This window comes from Topomyia yanbarensis, chromosome 3 (assembly GCF_030247195.1).
Source record: "Topomyia yanbarensis strain Yona2022 chromosome 3, ASM3024719v1, whole genome shotgun sequence".
NCBI classification, from domain to species: domain Eukaryota; kingdom Metazoa; phylum Arthropoda; class Insecta; order Diptera; family Culicidae; genus Topomyia; species Topomyia yanbarensis.
Window position 1 is genome coordinate 276403993 of NC_080672.1, and position 24854 is coordinate 276428846.

The 24854-nt window shown below is 38.3% G+C and overlaps 2 protein-coding genes across 5 annotated transcripts in view; one reads left to right on the forward strand and one right to left on the reverse strand.

Annotated features, from left to right (window-relative positions):
- On the forward strand, nucleotides 1–22103 carry LOC131693397 (serine/threonine-protein kinase PRP4 homolog). Of its 4 annotated transcripts, XR_009306240.1 has the most exons (9): nucleotides 1–186; nucleotides 406–1798; nucleotides 2018–2610; nucleotides 2670–2778; nucleotides 2839–3375; nucleotides 8851–9215; nucleotides 9694–9950; nucleotides 10173–10232; nucleotides 21143–22103. XR_009306240.1 is itself a non-coding variant. In XM_058981176.1 (7 exons), the coding sequence occupies exons 1-7, from the start codon at nucleotides 167–169 to the stop codon at nucleotides 8864–8866; spliced, it is 2598 nt and encodes an 865-aa protein (XP_058837159.1). In that variant the 5' UTR covers nucleotides 1–166; the 3' UTR covers nucleotides 8867–9000. The 4 variants fall into 4 exon arrangements, 2 of the variants coding, with proteins under 2 accessions (XP_058837159.1, XP_058837158.1); XR_009306239.1 differs by having other exon boundaries at nucleotides 9694–10232; XM_058981176.1 differs by lacking the exons at nucleotides 9694–9950; nucleotides 10173–10232; nucleotides 21143–22103 and having other exon boundaries at nucleotides 2839–3200; nucleotides 3271–3375; nucleotides 8851–9000.
- The window catches only part of LOC131693399 (uncharacterized), a 19614-nt gene continuing 15789 nt past the window's right edge, over nucleotides 21030–24854 (reverse strand). Inside the window, exon 2 of the mRNA XM_058981177.1 lies at nucleotides 21030–22046. Within this exon, the coding sequence (XP_058837160.1) occupies nucleotides 21166–22046 (881 nt within the window). The 3' untranslated portion in view covers nucleotides 21030–21165. The remainder of the gene's footprint in view (nucleotides 22047–24854) is intronic.

Consider the following 24854-nt stretch of genomic DNA (forward strand, 5'->3'; position numbering starts at 1 on the left):
AGCGTAAGCGAAAAAGCAAGGTGATTTTGCTGTGATGACTTGGCCGTGTAGTGTTTGCTTGTTATTCAACAAAATATTGTTTTTTGGATGCTAATCTACTCCATAGTACCTAAACTTTATAATAATACGATTCCGCTTGTTGCAGTGATCATTTTAAACATTCTCGATGGCTACCAGAAAAGTTGTGTGAGTATAAAAAAGCGATTAAAAGTATGGCGTAACATACGTTTTCAAGCGTAGTGATGCAAAACTCCATCTTTTGTGATGTCTTGTAACGGTGTTCCGGATTAAAGATGTCTAGAGAAAATTTGTTAATGCTTAAAATTTTCTTGCTATTTTGTTAAAGGCCATAAGTTAGTGCTAAACAAAATACAAATACTACTAAATACTCTTTTCGTTGCACAGCATTGCGCCCGAGGATAGCGAATTGTCTACAGTAGAAGAGGCTTCTCCGGGAAAATTAGCTGAGGTAAAGAAGTCCAAGAAGCATAAAAAACATAAGAAACACAGAAAATCTAACCGCTTGGAGAAAGACGAAAAGTCTAAATCTAAAAAGCACAAAAAACATAAACGAAAACATCGTGGTGAAGAAGGAGAAGTCAGCGATACTGATGGCGATGATGAGGATAATGCGAAAAATGGATCTAAGATCGACATACGCAAATTGGAGCACGCCATTCGAGTGAAACCAAAAGACAGCGATGGCAAGACAAGAGATAACGGCAATTTGAAAGCTTCTCTTGAAAAAAGAAAACAACCGGAGATATCAACAGATCCGGAAAAGCTGGTTGCTATATTGACCAAATCAATAGATAAAAACAAGGAACAAACTCAACAGGAGATAGTTTCCGTAGAAAGCGATAGCGATGCCACAGAGGTGGAAGATGCTCCTAGTCCCGACGTTGCTGTTATCGAGGATGAACTTAATCTGGAGGATTTGATGCGACAAAAAGCACTACTTCAGGCAAGGCTTGGAGAATGTGTTTCCGATGATGACGACGAAGGCGAAATCAAACAGGAATCACGAAAATCTGCAAGCGAGAAACGAAAAAGCCGGAAAGTGGACGACGATATCATTACCATCGAAGGCGACTCCAGTGCAGAAGATGTCAATCGATTGCTCAAAAAAGCAAGACAAAGAAGCCGTTCAGTCGGCCGCGAAGGAAAAGGAAAATCCGAGTCAGAAAAGCGTACCAGCCGCGGTGAGATTGACGCAAAGGCTCGTGCCAGACAACAGGAAATAGAACGTGAACGTACTAGAGAAGATCAGCGAAGACAGCGCGAGCATGTAGAACATAACCGCCGAATGGCACAGGAACGCTATGATCGTGAGAGAGCACGAGACCGCGATCGTGAACGCGAACGGGATAGAGCTCGAGCCAGGCAGCGGGATCGTGAGCGATCAATTGAGCGCTATCGTGATAGGCGCGGATCAATGGATCGTAGTCGGGAAGGTCGACGTTCTGCGGAACGAGGCGTTACCGGACGAAGGTTGAGTTCCAGAGATCGATTCCGCGGACGTAGCCGCAGTCGCAGCCGCGATAGAGGTGGCTGGCGAGAACGTGACGATCGTGGTCGGTACGATCGAGATCGAGGTGCGCGTAATGGTAGGGATTATCGCGGTGGCACGAAACGTAAACCGGAAGATGACAAATACAAAGACTCACTCAGCGAAGGACTGAAGCAGCAGAAAGAAAGTAGCAGTGATAGCGAGGTTGGCGACATCAATATAGATGACGAGGAGGATGAGGAGAAAATTATCGAAAAACGAAGAAAGCAGCGGGAGGAGTTATTGAAGGTAATTGCAATATATTCTTACCAAATCATGGTTTATAAAAGATATATCGTTAGAAGAAGCTGCAGATAGCTCCAGTTTTGTGATCAATAAATTGAAAGTTAGTCTAATTACGTTCTCTACTCTCTGTGCGTAAAAAAAACGAAACCTTTCTCGGGAACGAAAGACTGCTTTTCGCAGAGAAAAAAAAATGTGAAAATAAACAGTTTTATTTATTTTCAGAAACTCGGAGCTGTTAATGAGGACAGCAATCCACCACCTGAAGCTAAACACGCTCCTATCGCTGAAATCAAAACTCATGCAAAACCCGTCGACAAACAGGAGCCACCAAGCAATCATACCAGCAAACCACGTAAAAGGGCAGATGATTTCTTTGTTATTGCAGAACCAGCCAAAGCGGATACTCTGAAAGATACTAGTGACAAACATAACGTTTCTCTAACACCACCGATTCCGATTACCAGAGTAACGGCGGAGGAACATAAAGATTTACGCGAAGATGAACGAGCAAAGCAGGACAAAGGATACAAACGGAACGAATGGGACATGTTTGCCGAGCAGGACATTGATTCGAATTTCGATTCACCGAACACCGTGGTTGCTAATAAACAAGGGAACGAAAATCCGGCTCTCACGGACAATTGGGACGACGCGGAAGGATACTATAGAGTACGAATTGGCGAAGTACTGGACAACCGTTATGTGGTTGCTAATTATACAGGTCAAGGCGTTTTCAGTACGGTCGTGCGAGCAAAAGATCAGGCGCGTGGAAATGCTCTAGTTGCAGTTAAAATTATTAGAAACAATGAAATAATGTGAGTTGTTGATTCATATTTGTACTGTTGATTTATTCATTCATTATATTCTGTTATAGGCATAAAACTGGTCTTCGCGAGCTGGAAACACTGAAAAAACTTAACGATACTGATCCCGAGGACCGGTATCACTGTCTCAGACTTTACAGGCACTTTTTCCACAAACAGGTTAGCAGTACCACTCCGATATCGTGTATTATTTGTGATTCACTTTTTATTGTCCTTTAGCATCTCTGTATGGTTCTGGAACCGCTCAGCATGAATCTTCGTGAAGTTCTCAAAAAGTACGGCAAGAACGTGGGTCTTCACATCAAAGCCGTACGAAGCTACACACAACAGCTACTACTTGCTCTTAAACTTCTCAAAAAATCTGGCACCTTGCACGCCGATATCAAACCGGACAATATTTTGGTCAACGACAACAATCTGGTGCTGAAGCTGTGCGATTTTGGTTCTGCTTCGTCGATCACGGACAACGACATCACGCCGTATCTGGTATCACGGTTCTATCGTGCACCGGAGATCATTCTCGGCCTTCCGTACGATTACGGAATCGATATGTGGTCCGCCGGTTGCACCATCTATGAATTGTATACTGGCAAAATCTTATTTAGTGGTAAATCAAATAATCAAATGCTTAAATTTTTCATGGATTTAAAGGGCAAGATACCGAACAAGATCATACGGAAAGGACAGTTTAAGGATCAACATTTCGATCAGAACTGCAACTTCCTCTCACATGAAATCGACAAGATTACGGAAAGGGTAAGTACCGAATTTGAAATCGTTATTATTTCGGTTGTATATCACTCCCCAGAAAGCTATTTACCACACTCAAAAAATAAATAACGTAGCTTTTACGTGAAAACTTACATAGATCTCATCCACCGTACTTTTCACGTAAATTCTATGGGATGGTCCGGTATATGAGAGTCAGGTTCATTATCTGATGCATCATTTAAGCGTCACGTGATTTTTATACAATTTTCAAATGAAATTCACGTAAAAATAACATGAAGCCAAACGTAGCAACTACATGACCGCAAACGTAACATTTACATGAAACCAAATGTAACAAATACATGAGACCGTACATACATTGTATGTGTATTATTTATAATCATTACAACTTTAATTTGGGTATTTGCAATTATTTTGTTCGTAAACAGTATATATTCCGAGTTTTTCCTTTTATTGAAATATTCAAATGAAGTATCACAATTGTAAATACAATAATTTTGTCATAGTATGTGCCTGAAGGTATTTTTTGCTTGCACTTCTGTTATATAATGACAATCGTCCACCGATCGTATCATATTTTTCCTCAAGCTTTAGATTTCCGGTCCTGTAAGACAATACCCCTCGCCGGACAGCGCGATGGTTTGATCAAGAACGTCCATCGTCGCTATACCTTAGTTTTTTTCCTATTTGGATGCTATAATGTTGTTCCATTTCTAAATAGCAACGAAATAACGTGTAGTTTTGAAAACGGCCGATAAATCAGTTGACAAAATACACTTCTCTGAAATAAAAGAAAACATTCTTTTAGAACACCATTCAATTATATTACAAGTAACACTTACAACGGAAATTCTAACGAACGAATTTGGGATAACAGCAAACAATTCCCAACCATTTTGTCCTATACATTTTTTCTTATAGGTATTCCACGTAAACTGTATTTTAACGATAAATGTTTCATCACTTAAATATTATGTGTCAAACACATAGCTTCTATCGGGTTACCATATGACGTTCATAGGAATCACATAATGTTTGTAAGATTTTGGAACGTAGGCATTTACAGGATCATTCACATAACATCAAAGTGATAATTTTTTTGAGTGCAGAATTTTATCCCCCAAAATGTACCATTCCCTAGAAACCCATTATACAGAATGCTTATTCTCCAGAAAGTCATTCCTGAGAATACCCCATTCCCCGGAAAAGGTAATTTTTTTATTCATTTTTTGGGGTGAAACTAAAGGTTTGCGCATTACCTGATTCTAAGAACTAAAGCGGTGTAAAGCTGCTGAGGATGTGTTATCGAAAGCGGCGGTCTCTGCAGGCGGATAACATGTCAATCATCCACTTCTATAAACAGTTTTTTCAAACATAGGGATTGTTTCCTTCTTTCAAAGATGAGCAGTTCTTTAAACGTGTTTGCCAATTAACTCTTACACGCAAACTTGTGATCCTTTCGGTTGCCCGCTTTATTCAAACATAGGTGTTGATTCCTTCTTTCAAGATTTCCTTGAATCTATCAAAATCAAAATGAATTGTAGAGGGGGGTTGCGTTGCGTTACGAAGCACGGTGCTATTCGTAGATTGCATACTAACGATTATCATGTTGCCTATAGCTGGTTCAACTCATCTTGCTTGTAAGATAAATGATCGGGAATGAACTTTATCTCTTTTGAGTTCAGTAAACCAATAGCATGAGAATCGTTATTGCCTGCCACGACCATCTTCAAGACCTACTTAAGGAAGGCCGCCGACTCAGCGACGCTTCCATAGGTATTACAGAGTTGGATTAAAGGACAGGTATAGGTCTAGGATTCGCCACAAGCAGGCAATGCGACCATGAAATGAATATATTTTTATGCGGTGCGATTAGTCTTGAAGTACACGTATACTCAGAGGAAAGATATATTTAGTAATGTTTTTGTTGTATTTAAACTCTGGATGGCCGGCCATCGAGAGTGATTTACTTGCCCCTAAACTGCTGCAATTTGAACTCCAAACAGCCGGCCGTGGAAGTATCGCTACAACTGTAAGTTAGTCTGATTTTTTTCGAATTTGGGTATCTAGTGTTAATTGTAAAGACTAACAAAGTGAAATTAGGGCTTGCAAAGTTGGTCAACGGGTTTTGGAACCTTCTCTGGAGTTTGAAGTGAAGAAACTACACCACGTATGTGTTTTGTGAACCAGTGCTCATCAATGCATGGGGATGCCTATCTGTTTTGGTGTGATTGCACGAGTGTGGAAGATTACTACTCCCGAGGTTTCTTGGTAACGCTTTGTCAGAGGTAAAAAGATTGGCTATCGCCGGATGATCAACTCGCGTAACTGTTCGGATCTGGAAACACCAGTGAGCAATGCTGAATAAGGATAACTTACGAGATTAAAAAATTATTTGTGGTTCCCCAGCCAATGTGCCCGCCAATTATTCCCCGAAAACGGAACACTTTCTGAAGTATTCAGAATTGATTATTCGTTTGTCAGACTCTAAAACGAGATTGGCCTACGTACGGTTTCTGTCTGGATGAGTAAAGAGTCAAGCATAGAACGTGGAAATAATGCGAATTAAATCTACTGCACGTATAAAGGATGTACAGATGCTGCCTGAAACGGTCTTCGCGAGCAGATCAATAAAGGGTTCAAATTTTAGTTAGAGAAAACAAAAAAAAGGATGATGTGGTCATTAGACTGGTTCAATTTTTGACATTTAGCTCCACCAGGCTTTTCTGATTCCTTCTATGGTCCTTAGTAATTGTGCAAATTTTGGTACCGATCGGCTGTGTCTACGGACCCTCCAAAAATTTCAGTTTATATGGAAGTTTGTATGTAAAATCTGTTAACATTGAAAATAAATTCTCAAAAAATCACCTCATCATTCAATTAATCAGAACACTATATATTTCTAAAGGTAAGCTTCTACTGAACACATTCGGGGAACATTGCAAGTTTATGAAAATTCATTGAGAAAAGTTATTAACAAAAGAAGCAGTATGACTTCAAAACAAGTGAATTTTATTAGTAACCATAGCAATCCTGTTTGAATAGCTACATCGTTATACCAGTGTAAACTAGACTTACCACCCACCGCTCGCGTATGGCAGATACAGCTATTCAAACAGGGTTGCTATGATTAATAAAATCCACTTGTTTTGAAGTCATGCTTCCTCCTTAAGTTAAAAACTTTTCTCAGCAAATTTTCATAAACTTTTAATGTTCCACGAATGTGTTCAGTAGAAGCTTACCTTTGGAAATATATAGTGTTCTCATTAATTGATTGATAAGGTGATTTTTTAAGAATTTATTTCCAATGTTAACCGATTTTCCATATAAACTTTGAAATTTTTGGAGGGTCCGTAGACACAGCCGATCGGTACCAAAATTTGCACAATTACTAAGGGCCATAAAAGGAATCAGTAGAGTCTGGTGGAGCTAAAAGTCAAAAATTGAACCAGTCTAGTGGTCATTGACTGTTATGTCATTTTTGCTTGAAACTGACACATGCTGGTTGCGCTTCTGGATACGAGCCTCTCGAAACAGTCATTTTTATATAATTGTTGTAAACAGAGCGAGCCCAGCGCAACCAGGATTCGCATCGGAGTTTTGAAGCAAAAACGGCACTAGTAGAATCATAAAAAGGTTAGAAAAATAGGAAATCTTTCACTTATCTGCAATCCTGACTGGGTTGTCCCCTCTTGCTGATGAAAATGTCCCGCATTTGATCCGCAGATGAGCCGGAAACGTCTGTCAGATGGTTGCTTGATTTTCTTCGGATTGTGGATCTTGAGTTGGTTGCAATTTTCTTCCAGTGTAAACCTTCTGTAATTCGCAGAAATGTTTGCTAGCTCGACATTTTATCCTTGAACCGTGTACACGATGTATGAAAAAGCACTTTTAGGCCCACCCACAAGACAATCACATCAAATTTCTCCTTTTGAAGTCTCTCAAAGGTTGGGACTATTTTTCAAGTTTTCCCAACAAACAACGAAAGCTGAACAAGCATTTGATCAGAGAGAATAAGCTGAACAAGAACTATATAAGCCATTATCTAGCTAAATTGTTTGTTGGGTTGTGTTGCACTGTTGGTACCGATTGTTTGCAAAATGAATACTTTTTATAAAGCAAATACCCATCTTTTAAACTTGAGTTGCTCTTATGAGTTTAATTTCCCTGCCCTTTTGCTTAGTAAGGGGAATGAGCGCGTTGTGCCAGTTTGGTCGAGGCACATTTCGATTGTGAGTCAGTGAATGCATAACGCGTAAAAGTGCCTGAGCCGATGGCAATTACAGATTAGTTTACATAGTCATCATCCGTCAACTGCTTCGGGCCACAAAACTTTAATATATTTAAAAGTACTTAATATTAAAATAAGTGGTTCTATCTAGTAGTTCGGCGGCTAATCTTCAGCAGCTTTACACCGCGTCAGTTCCTCGACTTTGGTAATATACATGTTTTGATTTCACCATATAATATTACTTACATAACACTTCCATTCTTTTGGATATTAGGAAGGGGAGCTTCCTGTACTGTACTGAATTCTACAATTTGTCCTACATGTAAAAATATTGCTTTTGTCCAGTGCTGCTAGCATTGCGATTTTCGAAAGGAGCAAAATGGCCAACATACTGAATAAGATTTTTCATTTTCTCTATTATTTTTCACAATTCAAAGCCATATGGGTGCTTTTCCATCTCACCAAAAAATGTCTGGAAAATTTTTATATCTGGGGAATGAATCTCTGAGCACTGGTTCATACTGGATAAGGCTTTTCTAAGAAAGGGTACATTCTGGAATACTGCTTTCTGGGGATTGTTGATTTCGAGGGAATTGTTTTCTTGAAAACGGTTCTTTCTGGGGAAAAGACTTCGGCATGTCATTTTAACTTCCGGTTTCAACACAATGCAAATTACTTCAAATGCGACCGAATCGAAAGCGAAAAATGTCGTTCAATGGAAGTGGGAACAAGTAGTACGCCTGAAAAGATGAAATCGATAAAAAAGCAAAACTTTTCTGCGGTATGACTTTCTGGGAAATGATGCATTCTAGGGGATGGAATTCTGTGGAATGGTACATTCTGGGAAATGAGATTCTGGGGAATAATATATTCTGGGGGGCGGAATTCTGGGGAATGATTTCGGGGAATAGTATACATATCATTTATTTGTATATTCCATTTTAGCACAATATCTTACTAAAGTTGATACTTCAAAGTTAAATTATCAGTTAATTTGTCGAAAGTTAAAAATTTATACTTGGCATCTCAAACAATAAGTAAAAACATTACAATTTGCTGAACTATAGTAAATCAAAACCTAATTTGAGCATTTCTAAATTACGAAGTTTTCAGCAAAATAATTTAAGAATGGAATTTTTGCTAAAATTTCAGTTTAGTAAAATGTTGCTTATATTCGGCAATCTAGTCAGTGGGTAACTGAAATTTACCTTAAATATCAACAAAGAGTTACTACATCACAATCACTGAAACTCAATTTCCACTTGCAGGAAAAAGTCGTCGTAGTCTCGGTGATCAAACCGAACAGGGACCTACAGCAGGAACTTGTAGCAGGGCAAAACCTTCCGGACGACCAAATACGCAAGGTGTCGCAGCTGAAGGATCTGTTGGACAAAGTATTCGCGCTTGATTCAGCGAAGCGCATTTCACTAAATCACGCACTGGCGCATCCCTTCATACAGGATAAGATCTAAACGGGATAATCCTTCGGAAATCATGTAAACAGCAAACATGAACGAGCTAATTTGCGAATGATAAGGATGCTCGGTATTTTCGTACCGTTAATAACAGTGTATGATAGGCGTTAAAGTGCACGTTGACGATCTCTTGTTTTTACGATGCAAAAATAAGAGAGGTAAACAAACGAAACTGTAGTATGAAATCAAGAATGTCAAAACTATTGTAGCACAAGCGTTAAAACTATGATTTTAACATATTTCATAATTAATTAGAAGCATTAGTTAGTATGTGATTGATTCTGACGGTGAATTCGCTTGATCAGGAGTTTACGTGTTCTTTCAAACTCGGTTGAGTGACGAAATGACGATAATAAATAACAGTACTACCTTCCGATCAAACCCATTCACCAAAGACAATTCTGAGCGATTTAAATATGTTTTAACGAAATCATGTATTTGAGGGAAATACGGTTGACTGCTACACCTTAGAAAATATTTTGTTTGTCACAGAACAAAACATTTCCTTTACGTTGAAAACGATAAATCTATTCAAATCAGATAAAACATATGCAAGAAATAAACAGTACATCTAACAAAATATTGCTAAACTCAGAAAAGTTCGGTGTTTGTTACATTGTTTCATCTTCGTTTCAGCGCTTGGATCACATGGCTGGCTGAACGCGGACGGGACTGAAACAAACGAGCCGCTCAACCAGAATCTCGCACAGCGCAGTCAACATCTGCCTTTCTTTATCTATTCCAACCCACACGATCGCTCTAAGCAAATATTTCATCTTTTAAGCAAAACACTTAGACCAAAAATATCCTAGGTCCCTCAAAACCAATCCAGAGCGTAAAATGCGTACGTTCAGGTTGAGCTGTACCAACAATTTTGTATGGTGACCAAAGAGGTAGTGACATAATTGACATTTTCAACACAGCTATTTTTGTTTAGTTCTTTAGTTTCCAAATTTCCATCTATCCGTTCAAATTCATCCTTTCGACCTATATTTTCGTCAATCTCACCTGTTTCAATTTGTCCTAACCGAGAATGAACCTAAATGCCATTCCAAAAGGCACTTGTTGTGAACGATTGATCTTCTGCTGTTTTTTCTTCTACGATTTTTTTTCAGATCCGATGCAAGTGGTGAACATTGCTTGACGGTCCGCTGGTATGCGCATGGTTTCAACAGGTAAGTAAAGTAGAATCCTCAACTGCTTGCATGCATATTAACGTGCCGGATATGCGTTTTCCCACCACGCCTAGCGATTCATACATTTCCCCTTTACTCCAAATTAATTTCTATATAAGTTGACCAAAGAAAAAAAAATGGTGGCTCAATAAAAAGATATTAAAAACTGGCACTAAACTTTAATAAAAATTAGGGTGTCTAACTCAAAATAACCGTAAAAAAGTTTTATAAAACTTTTCAAAGCACAAAAACATAACTGGAAGCCACGAAACACGCATACTATTCGTTTTTCTATCAATTTGGGACCACTGTGCGTCGGAGTAAAAGATGCTTGGGATCGTATATGATCCAGGATTCCACGAATCTCGAAGAAATACAAGAACATTAATCGGGTTTGAAAATCCATCAGCGGTACTGTAACAATATTCTACATAAGCTGGTTGATTTTCATGAAGATCCAACAAACGGCGTGAAAATGTACCGTAAAACGGGGTATCTGATCACCGGGATAAGTTTGATCAAATCAGACTTTTTTCAGTAACGTGCGATGATTCCCTCTAACAAAATCATCGACACAAAATACAAACCATATTCTAGACATGTTTAGCATCTACCGGCGACGATTTTTTTGTCATTTTAATGTAACTTTTATGAACATAAATTCATATTGAAAATGATACAACTTTCACGTATCGTTTCAATCTGTTCAAACAATTCCTTGTATATTAATGAAATCAATCAACTTCAACTGAACCACAGATAACAGACGTTTAGGCTAGAACAAAATTTCTTCAAAAACCTGTGTAAACTTTCAAATTGATAAACGTTGGAAATCCGTGTTTCACTATTGCCATCTGCGCAACTATTTGCTACACGTGTTTGACAGCTGCACTCTAACTGCATTGTATCGATCACTGCGACATCTACAAACGATTGCCAAACGTGTTTCAGACGCCTGATTTATTCGGAATTTCAGTAGCGGCTATTTACACACGATTCAAATCGAGCCTAAACGTCTGTTATCTGTGGTATTCCCTTCAGAGATGCTCTAAGCGATCTCTGGCAGAAATGTTAAAGATAGATATGCTACCAGTTTCTACGAACATCTATACTAACTTGTCTACTGATGAAGGTGACTGTGATGAACACCAGGAGGAAACATATTCTGCTATGCCTAGAATTAATATAAACCGAAGAAACATTTCCTCTCGTAAGCTTCGTTGTAAAGGCCAGAAGGTGTGTCTTGAAGTCTCCGAAAATAACTACTCTAGGAAGGTACAAAACCGAAACATGTCGCTCCCGGTCTTGTAAACTTGAGCTCAGAAAACGCGTTGCCAGTACTACCCGGAACATCAAAAACACCAACCGTTCCATATCTCAGCCACTGAATGAAACCAGCATTGGCTTAATAAATTTCCCTGACATCCTAATAAGCTTTCTTTCCACAGTGAAACCAAACCATTTTTGATGCAGTTCACTGCAAAATGACCCTTTCAGCGATTGTATCCTTCGATGGCTAATTCATCGTACGAGCTCGCGGATCTGATCACTGTTGTACAGTGGAATAGCATAAGCGTTATTCCGATTCTTTTAAAATTCTAATAAATAATTCGAAATGCGATGCATTATGCGAAACATGGCTTACTTCAAAAATAGACCTCAACTTCCTTGATTTTAATATTATTCGCTTGGATCGAGAAGACTATTTTACGGAGGAGTGCTTGTATTGGGGATCAAAAAGTTCTAATGTTGCAATCGATTCGACCTCTCGCTTACCAAACCAGAATTAAAGGTAAAGACCACCTCAATTTGCATCCCCCTAGAGCCTCAGTTGGCCATCAACCGCTTTGCGATATTGCTGAACTCTTCCCGGCTCGGTGCATTTAGCTGTAGAGGTTTTTAACTCCCACGGTACGGCATGGGGTTGCCTTCATGATGATTATCAATCTACCTCACTCCACGAGCTTTATGACAACTTCAACATGACCATTTTGAACAAGTGTGAAATGACACGAATTTCTTCCCCTCAAGCGCGTCCGAACGCCTTAGACGTGTCCTTCTCGACAACGCTGCACAGTGGTTTAAAACGCGAAAATGTGATCGTTTTGAAATGGTTAGTTAAAGCGATATATGAATAATTTATGACAATGTTTGATGATTAATCCTCCTATAAGGGAGATTCAAAATTTATTTCTCGCATAATTAGAGATAGCGAGTTGGTGTACTCTACAAAGTTGTATTAAATTCTTCTAAAAGACACTTTACTGAAGGTGGTAATAGTCTATCTTAAATAATCTTTGATATATAGAGTATTATTAGAGAAAATACCGAAAAAAATCATTTTTTTCATTAAAACTTCTTTTCAAGATTTTTTGGAAATTTAAAATGTTGAACAAAACTGTCACAATTAATGAAATACAAATTTCAATGAAAAAAGCAACTTAATATGTTGAGCAGTTTCTGAAATATTTACGTTTTTTGTTCGAAGATGGTCTACTTTGAATTCAAATTACTCATGAATGGGCAAAAACGGGCAGACTACTCAGTATGCATTTGAAAGTACAACAAATATGCTATAAGATTCTCTATAAATCACTTTTATCCGGTTGTATTCATGGCTCTGGCAGGTGGATTTAAATAATACCATTTATTGTTAAACACTTTTCCGATTTCTTCCGTTGAATTCCACTATTTTTATGAAAAATGCAAAATTGCAGTGTGACGATGATCGTTTGCGTGCGGGTAATATTTGGAAAAGCCATGTATATCCGTTACCTTGATCTTGATTGAGTAAAGACGGAGGGGATTGTTTGAAAATTTCCAAGCTCTCAACTACATCCAATTTTCATGGATTACAAGTTTGACGTTGAATTTTCATATCTTCGGTAGTTAGATCGTGTTATTCAGAAAACGTATGTTCTGCTTCCTTAGATTTTAAGTGAAATGGTACATCTTTAACAGCTTCTTGGAAGCTTTTGCGATTTCAGCGATGTGCTCCTTAAACCGAACTTCCAGTGTTCTCTTAGTTTGTCCAATATAAATTGCGATTTATTAGTCTAAAATCTTGATACAAAAACATTAGGTGAACTGAAGAGATAAAGTGGTGCTATCTTCAGCAAGGTTTTATGGAATGTTCTCACAAGACACAGAGATTAACCCTCTAGTTCCCACCACCGCCTCTAGGCGGTCTCTATAAAAATCTAAATAAAACTACTAAAACATGATTGTATGTTGTAATCCGCACTAGCATTTCTTCCTTACGCTCACACTTTTCTTATACACACATTGTTTGAATATTCGTAGCATTCTGTCAAAGGCAATTGAAGCTCAAAGCTGAAAATTCGAGGAAAACGTGGAAAAAACTATTTTGTGTTTAGTGGTGATCTTCATTAAACAAATTTTAACTATATTTGGAAATTTCAACAACTAAAACAAAATTTTTGAGTAATTTGGTACTAGCATTTCACTGTAGATGTGAATTGGTTTAGTGGAATAATTCGAAAGTTTAGCTTTTTTGTTAAATTATTTTGCCCGCCTAAAGGTGGTGTTGAGCACCTGAGCGAAATTTTTTTCAGTCTTTAGTGGTTACTTATCGTACCGAAAGTAGCATTATGTGCAATTAGCTGAAAAGAAGTGTTTTAAAAACTTGGGTAAATGCTGCTTTTAGAATATGGGTCATTCCAGGCGAAGTGGTAAAAAAAGATGCAAACTTGAAATCGACCTTCACGGATTTGAACCAAATTTGGTGGAATTGTTCATCTAAGGCCAATATATAAAACCCAAATTTTTGTGTCAATTGAACCACCCCTCGGGTCATGGGAGCACCCCCCGTTTTGACAAATTGCCAAAACCCTTGATTTTCTTTTGATCATATCTCCGGTTCTTTTGACTCTAGATTCAAACCGTTAGATGGCTTTTGAAGAAAATTATTCAAGGAGTCTAGGAAAAATATAAATTTTTGGCGGCAGTGTTGCCAACTATGCGATTTTTTCAGTTAAATATTAAAAATTAATTTTTCTCTCAATACATATATTTTCATTTTGAAAATTCTAATGCCATCGTATTCCTCAAACATTTTTACATAAGAAACACTTATAATCTCAATATAATTTGAGTGCATCCTGAGATACACTATTTTTAAGGGAAAAACTCGCATTTTCTTATATAAAAATCCATTTTTATTAGCCGAAATTGAGAAAATCTTCAAACGGTCATAAAAATCGACCCTGATCTGCTAGAAACAAACCAAAAACGTAGTTTTTCATCATTTCTCGTCCACTTCACGAAAAATCATGTTTGAACTCAGAATACTCAAGTTGGTTTTTTAGTGTTGTGCGCTTGCGCTTTTATATGGGGAATTGCGATTTTTTCCCTTCAAAACGGTGTATCTCAGGATCCGCTCAAATTATAATGAGATTATAAGTATTATAAGTATCTTATGTAAACATGTCTGAAGACCACGATGACATTAGAATTTTAAAAATAAAAATATATCTATTGGGAGAAAAATTAATTTTTAATATTTAACTGAAAAAATCGCATAGTTGGCAGCACTGCCGCCAAAAATTAATATTTTTTCTAGACTCCTTGAATAATTTTTTTCAAAAGCCATCTTGCGGTTTGCTTCTAGAGTAAATAGAACCAGAGATTATTATCAAAAGAAAATCTAGAGTTTTGGCAATTTGTCGAAACGCGGGGTGCTCTCATGACCCGAGGGGTGGTTCAATTGACACAAAAATTTGGGTTTTTTATATATTGGCCCTAGATGAACAATTCCACCAAATTTGGTTCAAATCCGTGAAGGTCGATTACAGGTGCGTTGACCATTTCGCGTGGAATGACCCATATGGATGTCCTTTTATTAATTACTCGGAATACAATTGATGCAATACGTATGAATTGGCACCAATATCTTTGCTTTCTTCTTATTAATGATCACATGATAACAAAAATCGCCTTGCCATACGCCTTGCATACGCGATTAACAAATAAATCGCTTTTAGTAGGTTTTCCATAAATATTGCTCCGTATCTATAAAAATAGTAAAGACAGAAAATCAGTGCCTTCGGCAATGTTTGTCAGAACATCCCCAACACGTTAAAGGTACCACCACTTCATCTCAACAGCTATAACGAATATGTTTCGTATCAATATTTTAAATAATAAATCATATTCTTTAAATCCTGCTACCAAAGCCACGGATCCAACCGGATACAAATAATTCATACAGAATCTTGCAGCATTATTCTTGTATTTTCAAATGCATGCTGAATGGTTCAAGACTCATGAGTAATTTGAGTACAAAATACGCCATTTCGAACAAAACCGTAAATATCTTAGAAATTGCTTAACATGTTAAGTTGCTTCCTTCACCAATACCTACTTGTATTCCATTAATTGTGACAGTTCTGTAGAACATTCTGTATTTCCAAAAAATCTTGGAAATAAGTTATAATGAAAAAAATGGATTTTTCGGTATTTTCACTAATAATGCTCTTTATCTTAGATAATGAAAGATGGACTAAGACCTACTTTCAGTGAAGTTTCTTGTAGAAGTTACTACAACTTTGCAGAATATATCAACTCGCTATCTCTAATTACACGAGAAATAAATTTTGAATCTCAATTATAGGAGGATTAATCAACAAACTTTTGACTTAAAAAGGTGGGGCGTTCCAATGTCATGAATTTATATTATTCGAAGTTATTCCAAACTATCACGTTTTTCGCGTTTCAAACTACTGTGCGCTGTACAGGTAGTCTCTGATCCTCACGATAGCGATCATCTGACAATCGTAATTACTATTGCTAACCGCACAGGGCCACTTAATACAATCAATGTTTTGTACGACCTCACACGAAATATTGATTGGAAGAGCTACGCGTCCGCGATATCCGGCAAAATCGATGCCACAAAAGAGCTTCCTCCGGAGGAAGAGTACGGGTTCCTGGCTGGCTTGATACTCGATCCCGCGAATCCAACTCAGACTAAACGCGTACCATACGCGAACTCCTGCGGGCGTCCTCCCAACCCATGGTGCGACAAACAGTGCTCAGACGTGTACGCGGAGAAGGCCGCCGCGTATAAAACCTGCCCGCTAACTATCAATAGTACGCGATTTTAGAAACGCGAATGAAGAGTTTGATGAAAGCCAAGAAGTGTAACTACTGGTATCGGTTTGTTGGCGGACTAACGAAAGAAACATCGGTGAATCCTCTTTGGTGCACGACCCGGCGCTTACGAAACCAAAACAACTAACGAGAGCGTGGAACATTAAACTCATTTGATATTAGATTTCACCAAGGTTTGTCAGGATTCCGCCAAGCACAGAAGATTTACAGCGCTGTGTCCCCTCACAATAACGCGAACGAAACGCCGTTTTCGATGGTGGAGTTCTTACTTGCTTTCTTATCATGTAACAATAACGCCCCAAGGCACGAAAGAATCAAATTTAACTTGTTGAAGAATCGGCCAGATTTCCAAGAGACGCTTGGTGAATTTATTTTATAAGTTTCTTGAAGGTGACATTGTCCCTCATGAAAGGAGGCTGAAGGCCAACCAAAAACCAACCCCGGACCACAACTCGTATCGACCGATAGCAATGCTGTCCTGTATCCGAAAGGTTTTCGAAAAAAATGGGTCGAAGCAAATGGTTTACTGTCAGATATACAATTTGGCTTTCGCAAAGGCAAGCGACGAACGATTACCGAACAGTCTGCAAAAAATTGAAATCTAAACTTGAGGTTGTGATGTTCGACAAATGATTACTCAGGTTGTTGTCATTTTGGTCGTTATGGAGAGCAGCAAAATTGTCCTATGACATCAATCAGAAAACTAATTCTGCTATCAGTGAGAGTAAATTGAAAGCTCATTGAGATGTTGAAATTTTTTTGATAAGAGTGCTCAGACGAAACAAGGATAGGAATATATATATGAACAAAGAACGTTAGTCTCTTAAAAAAAGCAGGGGTGGATCCAGAAAAAAAGGCGAAGGGGGTCTGAAATTTCGATTTTTAAATATTCACAGTACAATACGTAATATATAATAACCTCGTTCAATTAAAATCAGTTTTTAATTCTATTGTATAGTCTTAGATTACAATGTTACATCACACAGACTTACACTAAAAACTTTAACCTATTTTAATATCAACGATTCTTTACTATTGTTAAAATCAAACAAATGATAGACACTGTTGAAGAGTTGACTGCAAACATCCATAGGATTATTTTGGCCATACTGCGTGCGATGTGGTGAGCATCGGAAAAAAAATCAATTCTCCAGAAAGATCTTCCCGGAACGTTGAGGTCAAGTTTTGCAGAAAGATTCTTCTGTTTCGCAGCGCAGGGATATTGATGAGGGTACAGTTATCTTCATATGGAAAAAACTGGAAACGATTTTGCCATGGTAGCCGACGAAGTGCAAACCTAATAAAGTTCTTCTGTACCTACGATTAATGTGTATGATGTGATATGGAGCCCAAATAGTCACTCCATATTCTCGAATACTGGGTACACATCATTGAAATCGCGAGTGTTGCGTTTGATAAGTCCAAGTACAGCGTAGGCTTTAGCTATAACGGAAGAGTAATGTGCAGTGAACCGTAGCTTAACTACAGTCTTGACGGATACGGCTCGTTCTACGGGAGCAGGGTACATTGAGATTCGAACTCAATTGGAGTATGTACTCGTGTAAACGGGATTGTGCTGCATTTTTGAATATGCACACTCATTTGTGTCACTCCAGTGAATGATCCTATCGACATCCATTTGCAATACACAAAAGTCAACCATAGTTGTTATAACACGGTAGATGTTCAGATCATCAGCATACATGACTTTAGAAGACGATAATTCACTGCCGAGGTCGTTCACAAATAACACACAGAGAAGAGGCTCGAGATGACTCCCTTGAGAAACGCCCGATGTAATGTGGAAAGGGTCCGATAGTGTAGTTTCAAGTCGCAACGAGGCGCCACGGTTTCCAAGGTGCGAGAAGATTCGAATAAAATCAGTTTTGATGGTCGAATCAGGTTTGGAATGATTTTGAATTTAGAACGAATCTAAAGTAGAAACTAATTTAAAATTCGCAGCACATTCAGGTTCGCTTATGTTCGGTTTCTGAATTTTGTTGCTATGCTAGCTCTGAGAGAGCTTATCGAGCCAAAGTGCACCAGATATAAAATATGCACAGACCAGCAGAGGCAGGCAGGATCACTACATGCAGGAACTAACAACTTACAAAAAGACTAGTTCTTTTAATAAATTGATCACTTGTAACCTAGATTGTTCGTGCATAGGAGCCATTAGACTGACGTCTCGATTCCTTTTCCTTTTATTTACCTTTCTGTAAAGGTACGCTAAGTAAGCGTAACCTTATTTTGTGTATAATTTAGTGCTGTGCTAAATTATACCCGATGCTGTGCACACAACCAATTTTTGCCATCAAATCAACATAATAACAAATGCATGCTTTGGTTGGTGAAGGAATTTATATTTCCTCTGCATTCAAGCATTCGATTCTACATGAAATTTCAGTCATTTGGGAAGTTACTGAATGGGAGAGGCATTGAATGTTAGTTTCGGTAAATACCAAGAGGGTGACGTGACGTCATATTTTCGTAGTCAACATAAGAACTTTGCTTGTAACAAAATGAACGAAATTAATTTTAAATACGAACGAGGAGCACTTTAGTTTACATCAAATCAGTTAAAGTGTTCATTGTTTTCTTTTATTTACTGCTACTATTGTTTGTTGATGACATTTTAAGCGATTCTGACGTTGTAAAACTCTAAAAGAAGAGAAGACAATCGCGTAGCCAATTTGATCCAGTCCTAACCTCAATATTGAACCAGCTTCTGATTGGTCGCATTGCCAGTCAAGAGCGTTCATAATATTTTCAAACGGGATGTAAAACAGTGCTGCTGAATTTATTTTGGCTACTTTTCATACACATGAACATTTCATGCAAATTGAATAAATACTCTGAATGACGATATAACTACGTGTTTTGTTAAGAGAGACACGAATTAACATAAAATTCAATTTTTATATGCAGCTACTATTGTGAATTCTTGACAGAGGGTCGATATTTGAAGAACAATTATTTTCAGCAATTGTGAAAAACATGCAAATGGAATCTGGCAACGATGGATGCTTGTTGTCTTTAGAAGTACGACAGGGCCTGATAGATAAAATTAGGAAGAGCAAGAAGCCTGTTGTTCTCTCTTCTTTTAGGTCAAACTGACCCCCATCGATCGGTGGAAAAGCGATGTTGCCTATTGTCAAACTCTGTATGTAGAGATAGGGATGCCAGTTACCTGGTAAATACAAGCAGAAATAGGCAACTGATTTTGAAATTTCGCACCACTGCTCTACGCATCCCTCGAATCTCAGCCGTCACAGAGTTATTAATTTTCTTCTGTAAATAAATTGTTTGTCTTTAAATACCTCTAACTTAAAAAGCTTACTTTGTATCTAAAATCTTTTAGTTTTAGTGGAAAGGTAAGAAAGTATCGTACTAAATGGTATCCTAACATATTTCAGTTAATGAGTTTAGGTAACCTTTTAGGAGTAATTTATTCAAGAATAAGCGTTTTTTATTCATTTTTTAGATCATTTCCGGAAATTTTAATACTGAAAGAAATAGAAAAATATAGTTATTGTCTAATGCTACTAGCAGTGCACACTTTGTAAAAAGTAAGTAAAATGGCCAACATTCTGAATAAGATTATTGAATTTCATGAAGATTTTTCACAATTCAAAGCAATATGGGTGCTTTCTACGTCCTACCAAAAATTTCTGGGCATTGGTTCATTCTAGGAAAGGGTACATTCTGGAATATAGTGTTCTAGGTGCTTCTGAGGGAATGATTTTCTGGGAAAAAAATTTCGGTGTTTTAGTTTTCGGGGGAAAGTTGTAGAACAGACCCAAATAGCCTAAAGTGGGCTATGAGCTACAATATCGAGTTCTGTCAATCGATTTACAAAAAAAATTGTTTTCCTGACAGCTTGACCAGCTACGCACACTTTCCTCTTAAACGGTTTTTCGCAATCTCGTATCAGATTGTAGCTATGGCTAAAGGTTCAAATTGAACAATCGTATATTCTCCAATTCACACGCCGATTAAGCGAATATAGTAGATAGTCTCACCCAAAGTATTTTTTTTTTCATTTTTATTTTGATTGTAGAGGTTTTAACCTTAATATCATTCGCCTCTTTTTGGGTTAGAAAAATCTCTTAAGAAAAATTTCTAACCCTCTATGCGGGGTTGGGAATCGAGCCCAGTTGAGCTGCGTACAAGGCAATCGTTTTACCAACTACGCTATGCCCGCCCCCTCACTCAAAGTAAAATCACAGATATCTGTGGTAAAATATTATCTAGCTGATCCAAGGAAAGGATAGATTTATTTAATTGTTGGAAACAGATCTTGTTATATGACACACATTTTTTTCAAAACAGCGCTCCGAAGCAAAATGTGCTCCTAGCGCACACGAAAATTGAGAAACGCGAAATTTTGTGAAATATGAAAGATCTACATGGCAGCCATGCTATGGGTGGCCAAATTGGCCAATCCGGATCATTTCCTTCTAAATTTTTTAGTGAAAGAAACATTAGTTTATTAAAAAAAATAATAACTGGTCGAGCTATGTTCTTTTTAGATACAAGTCACGAGATAATCGAGTTCAACCAACAACAGTTTCTTGCAGATTAGAGTGGAGAGAATAAAACTTTTTTTGCAAATCGTTGTACAGGTAGATGTGATACTCGAAGCATTTTAATTTGACACATTCATTAGTTCATGATCACAAAATTTATTGTCGACTTACATTCCTTTCAAACTTGGTTTAAATTCGTTTCGACTCACTTTTTTGATTTTTATTTTACTGCACCCCGATACCACTAAGTTGACAATATCTCTCCGAGGCACTCAGACGCTATCCAGACTAAGTGGAATCAGCAAACATTCGGTAAGCATTTTACTGTTGGCCAGCGCAGGTAAATTATCCACAGGCTTATATCGTATATACAGTTTAAGCATGGTAATCTTCCAATTATTGTTTTCTTGCGGATCCCTCCGCAGTCCAATCATACTTTCAAACTCCCCTAGACTAGTTTGTCGGTTATCCGGTCCTATTCGGTTGGTGTACACCACACCGACGGTCAGTACTAGCACTCCGGTTTGCGTAATTCGTCCCTGACAGCCATCGAACATGATGTTTGGTACGAACTGGAAGTTGTATTGAAACTTTAAGCTTAAAATTAAATTGATAATGTCCTTTTGCCCTCGGACTTCCTCTACCCCTTGCTGGGATTCACTGATTTCGAGCATTACTGAGCAAACTGCATTCGGCCAAAATGCACTCTCATCAAGTGAGTTACGGTTCCATTTAAGAAAAAACCAGATTGAGTAATCTAACGCCAACAGATTTACCGGGTACTGCTCCAGTCCCGGTTCAGTGGTCTCGTATCCAGGCCCGTTTGTGTTATTGCCCATTGGTCCACCCGTTGCGACGAGATTTTTCAGATTACCGACATTTTGTTTAGTGCTATTGGACGAGCTGGATTCCGCTGAGGTAGACGGAAGGATGGCCGCTAGCGGATCGGAGCTGGATGTACCTTCTGCTGGTGCTCCATATTTAACCCGCCAGAAATGGAGGCACTGCTTTATCAGACTAGATTTTGTACTTTCTGGCGGTAGTTGTACGTTATAACTTTGCAGGTATTTGAAAATGAACTCCGGTTTCACGATGTTCTTCGATAACAATGAGGCGGCATCGCGACAATTTTCCAACATGACATTGAGTGATTCTGAAATGAGGAAAAGTTGCAATTAAAAAAAATAAACGAACGCTTGTTCAAAATGAATCACACCAGGTCTTTATTTTATGCAAAACTTGGATGACATATCAAAAGAAAGGTATATGTTGTACTTAGTCTTCTTTGATTAGGTTTTTTGCTTACGAGAAATGCGTATCATTATCTATATATTCGTGTGGTTTGCGGTTGCTGATTGTTGTGAATCTTATTCAACACAGGAAAATTTTCGCTAAAGATTTGTAAATATTTTCGTTCAATGTATGTCAATTCCGACTGTATTATATTCCCCCGAAAATCATTCCCCAAAATACCACCCCCAGAATATACTATTCCCCAGAATATACATTCCCCAGAATATACATTCCCCAGAATATACATTCCCCAGAACTTCATTCCCTAAAACGCACCATTTCCCAGAAAGTCATTCCCCAAAAAAGTTTTACTTTTTTTATTGAATTGATCTTTTCAAACGTACTACTTGTTCCCACTTCTATCGAACGACACTCTTCGCTTTCGATTCGGTCACATTTGAAATGATTTGCATTGTGTTGAAACCGGAAGTTAGGATGACATTATTTATTCCGAATCAAAATAAAGAATTTGCCAATTCATGTTGTGTTGAACAGAGTTAAAAATATTCAAATTCATTGAATGAAAATTGATCATATTCAGCCACATTCATTTTCAATATTCAGTGACGCAGCTGAAAACGTCAAACGAACAAACCGCCCATTCATCCATGCACATTTTCATTCGTCTCCGATTATTACACGAAGCGACAGTGCAGCAAGGAATCAAACGCATCAAAGTAGGCCCTGGCACAATGTATGCGATGTTCATTGTTGTTTCATATGCTTTACCGGTATTTGAAAACATTTTCCTTGATAATTAGTGAAATGAATATATTGTACGATATTCAACTGAATGAATAACATGGATATTTGAATGAATATTTTTTCTATTCACCGCGAGTCGTATCAGATTCATTTTCAGCCGTCAAAATAGAGCTTCGATTATTTGTAACTCTGGTGTTGAATATTGCGATTCAGATTTGGCTCTACTTTTTTCGAGAGTTGTCCTACTGGAGCTGTAGAGCTAGGCTTCCCGTCAGAATCACATACTACAATGTGCAAACGAGACATGCGAATGGTGCCCACTAAAACACTGCTTTAGGCTAATTGTAGCGGGCCGTGATTCTGAATGTGATATTCATTGTGCGGTTCAGGTATGTGCGGGCGTAGGGACTCGCGATAGCATGTATCATCGCGAAGGACTCGAGCATTTGTACGTTAACGTGTTCGATCGCGTGTGCGTTTGTATGTCGCGTGTGCTAACGTGTATGTAATTTCGCGTGTATAAATTCTATTTATAACCGTGTGCTATTCGCATATTCGCGTGTGTTACAGAATGATCGCGCGCGGACCGTGAATCTGATACTTATTTTTTCGCGTACGGTTCAGATTCTAGAAGAAAGTGGGTTCTTCCATATCACTAGAATTCCCAGTCATGTCGCAGTAGAACGTGTGGTCTAGTGGATATGAGCTTTATATTTTGATTGGTACAACTGGATGTATGGACCTAGTTACTAGAATGAAGAGTAAAGATTTCCGGACGTGACCGATTCATGATCTCGCGCGTTTGCAGGTTCGCGTTTGAGACCGCGTTTGTAACTTCGTATGTACTAAAACGTTCACATAATTACCAAAGTGCTATCAAGTACGTGCGATCGCGGGCGTAGGTGTGCGTGGATGATCGCGAAGGGCTTAAGCGTTCGTATGTCAACGTGTTTGTCGCGTGTGCTCGCGTGTATGTGACTTCGCTTGAAGAAACCCTGCGGTCATTCACATATTCGCGGACCGTCATTCATTTAGTTTTCGGTGTACGGATCACATTCTGACAGGGAGTGAGTTACCCCATATCACTAGAGTTCCCGGTCATGTCGCCATGAAACGTTTTGTCTAGTGGATATGGGAGTTGTTTTTTCTTAATTTTCAATTTTATTTTTTTATTAATTGATTAATTGAGCTAGACTGTTGGTGTTGGGTAGAGACTTCCGGACGATCCCGACTCATGATGGCGCGAGCGCGGGAGTTTGTAGGTTGACGCTTGAGATCGCGTTGGTAAGTTTATGAGTGCTAAGACGTTCACCTTATCATGTTTGCGAGTTCGTAGGCGTTGGTTCTTTGGAAAATCGCGATGGGCTCTAACGTTTGTACGATGATGTGCTTTTGTAACATATTTGCGTGTGTTCCTGAATGGTCGCGCGAACCATGAGTCTGATATCAAATTTGCGCGGGTAAAACTCTGTAGGGTGGCAATATTAGCGTAAAGGTGAATTAGTAATTTGAAAAAGGTAAGAATACATAAAAATAACAATGATAACATATAAGTTTTTTTTCCATATTGCGAAGGGTGTTTTATTGCACCCACGCGCTAACTCGACCTAGATCAAAGGGATGCAGGACATTAGGCTTACATACGTTAGGGATAAGGGGTTACACCACTACAGAACACGAAAAAATAGACATACTTAAGGAGTTTTTTCTGGACTCAATAAGGGACCATTCCTAAATTACGTAACGCAAAAATTGCCCAAAATTGACTACCCCTCCCCGATGTAACAAATTGTCACAAATTTCTCATCCCCCCCTCCCCTATTATGTAACAAATTCCTTGAAAAAGTTTTTTATTCGGTTAAAACATGTTACGTAACGTTCTAGCTCACTCTCCCTCCCCCACCTGTCACAATATGTCACAACTTGTCACAACCCCCCATCCCCTAAACGCGTTACGTAATTT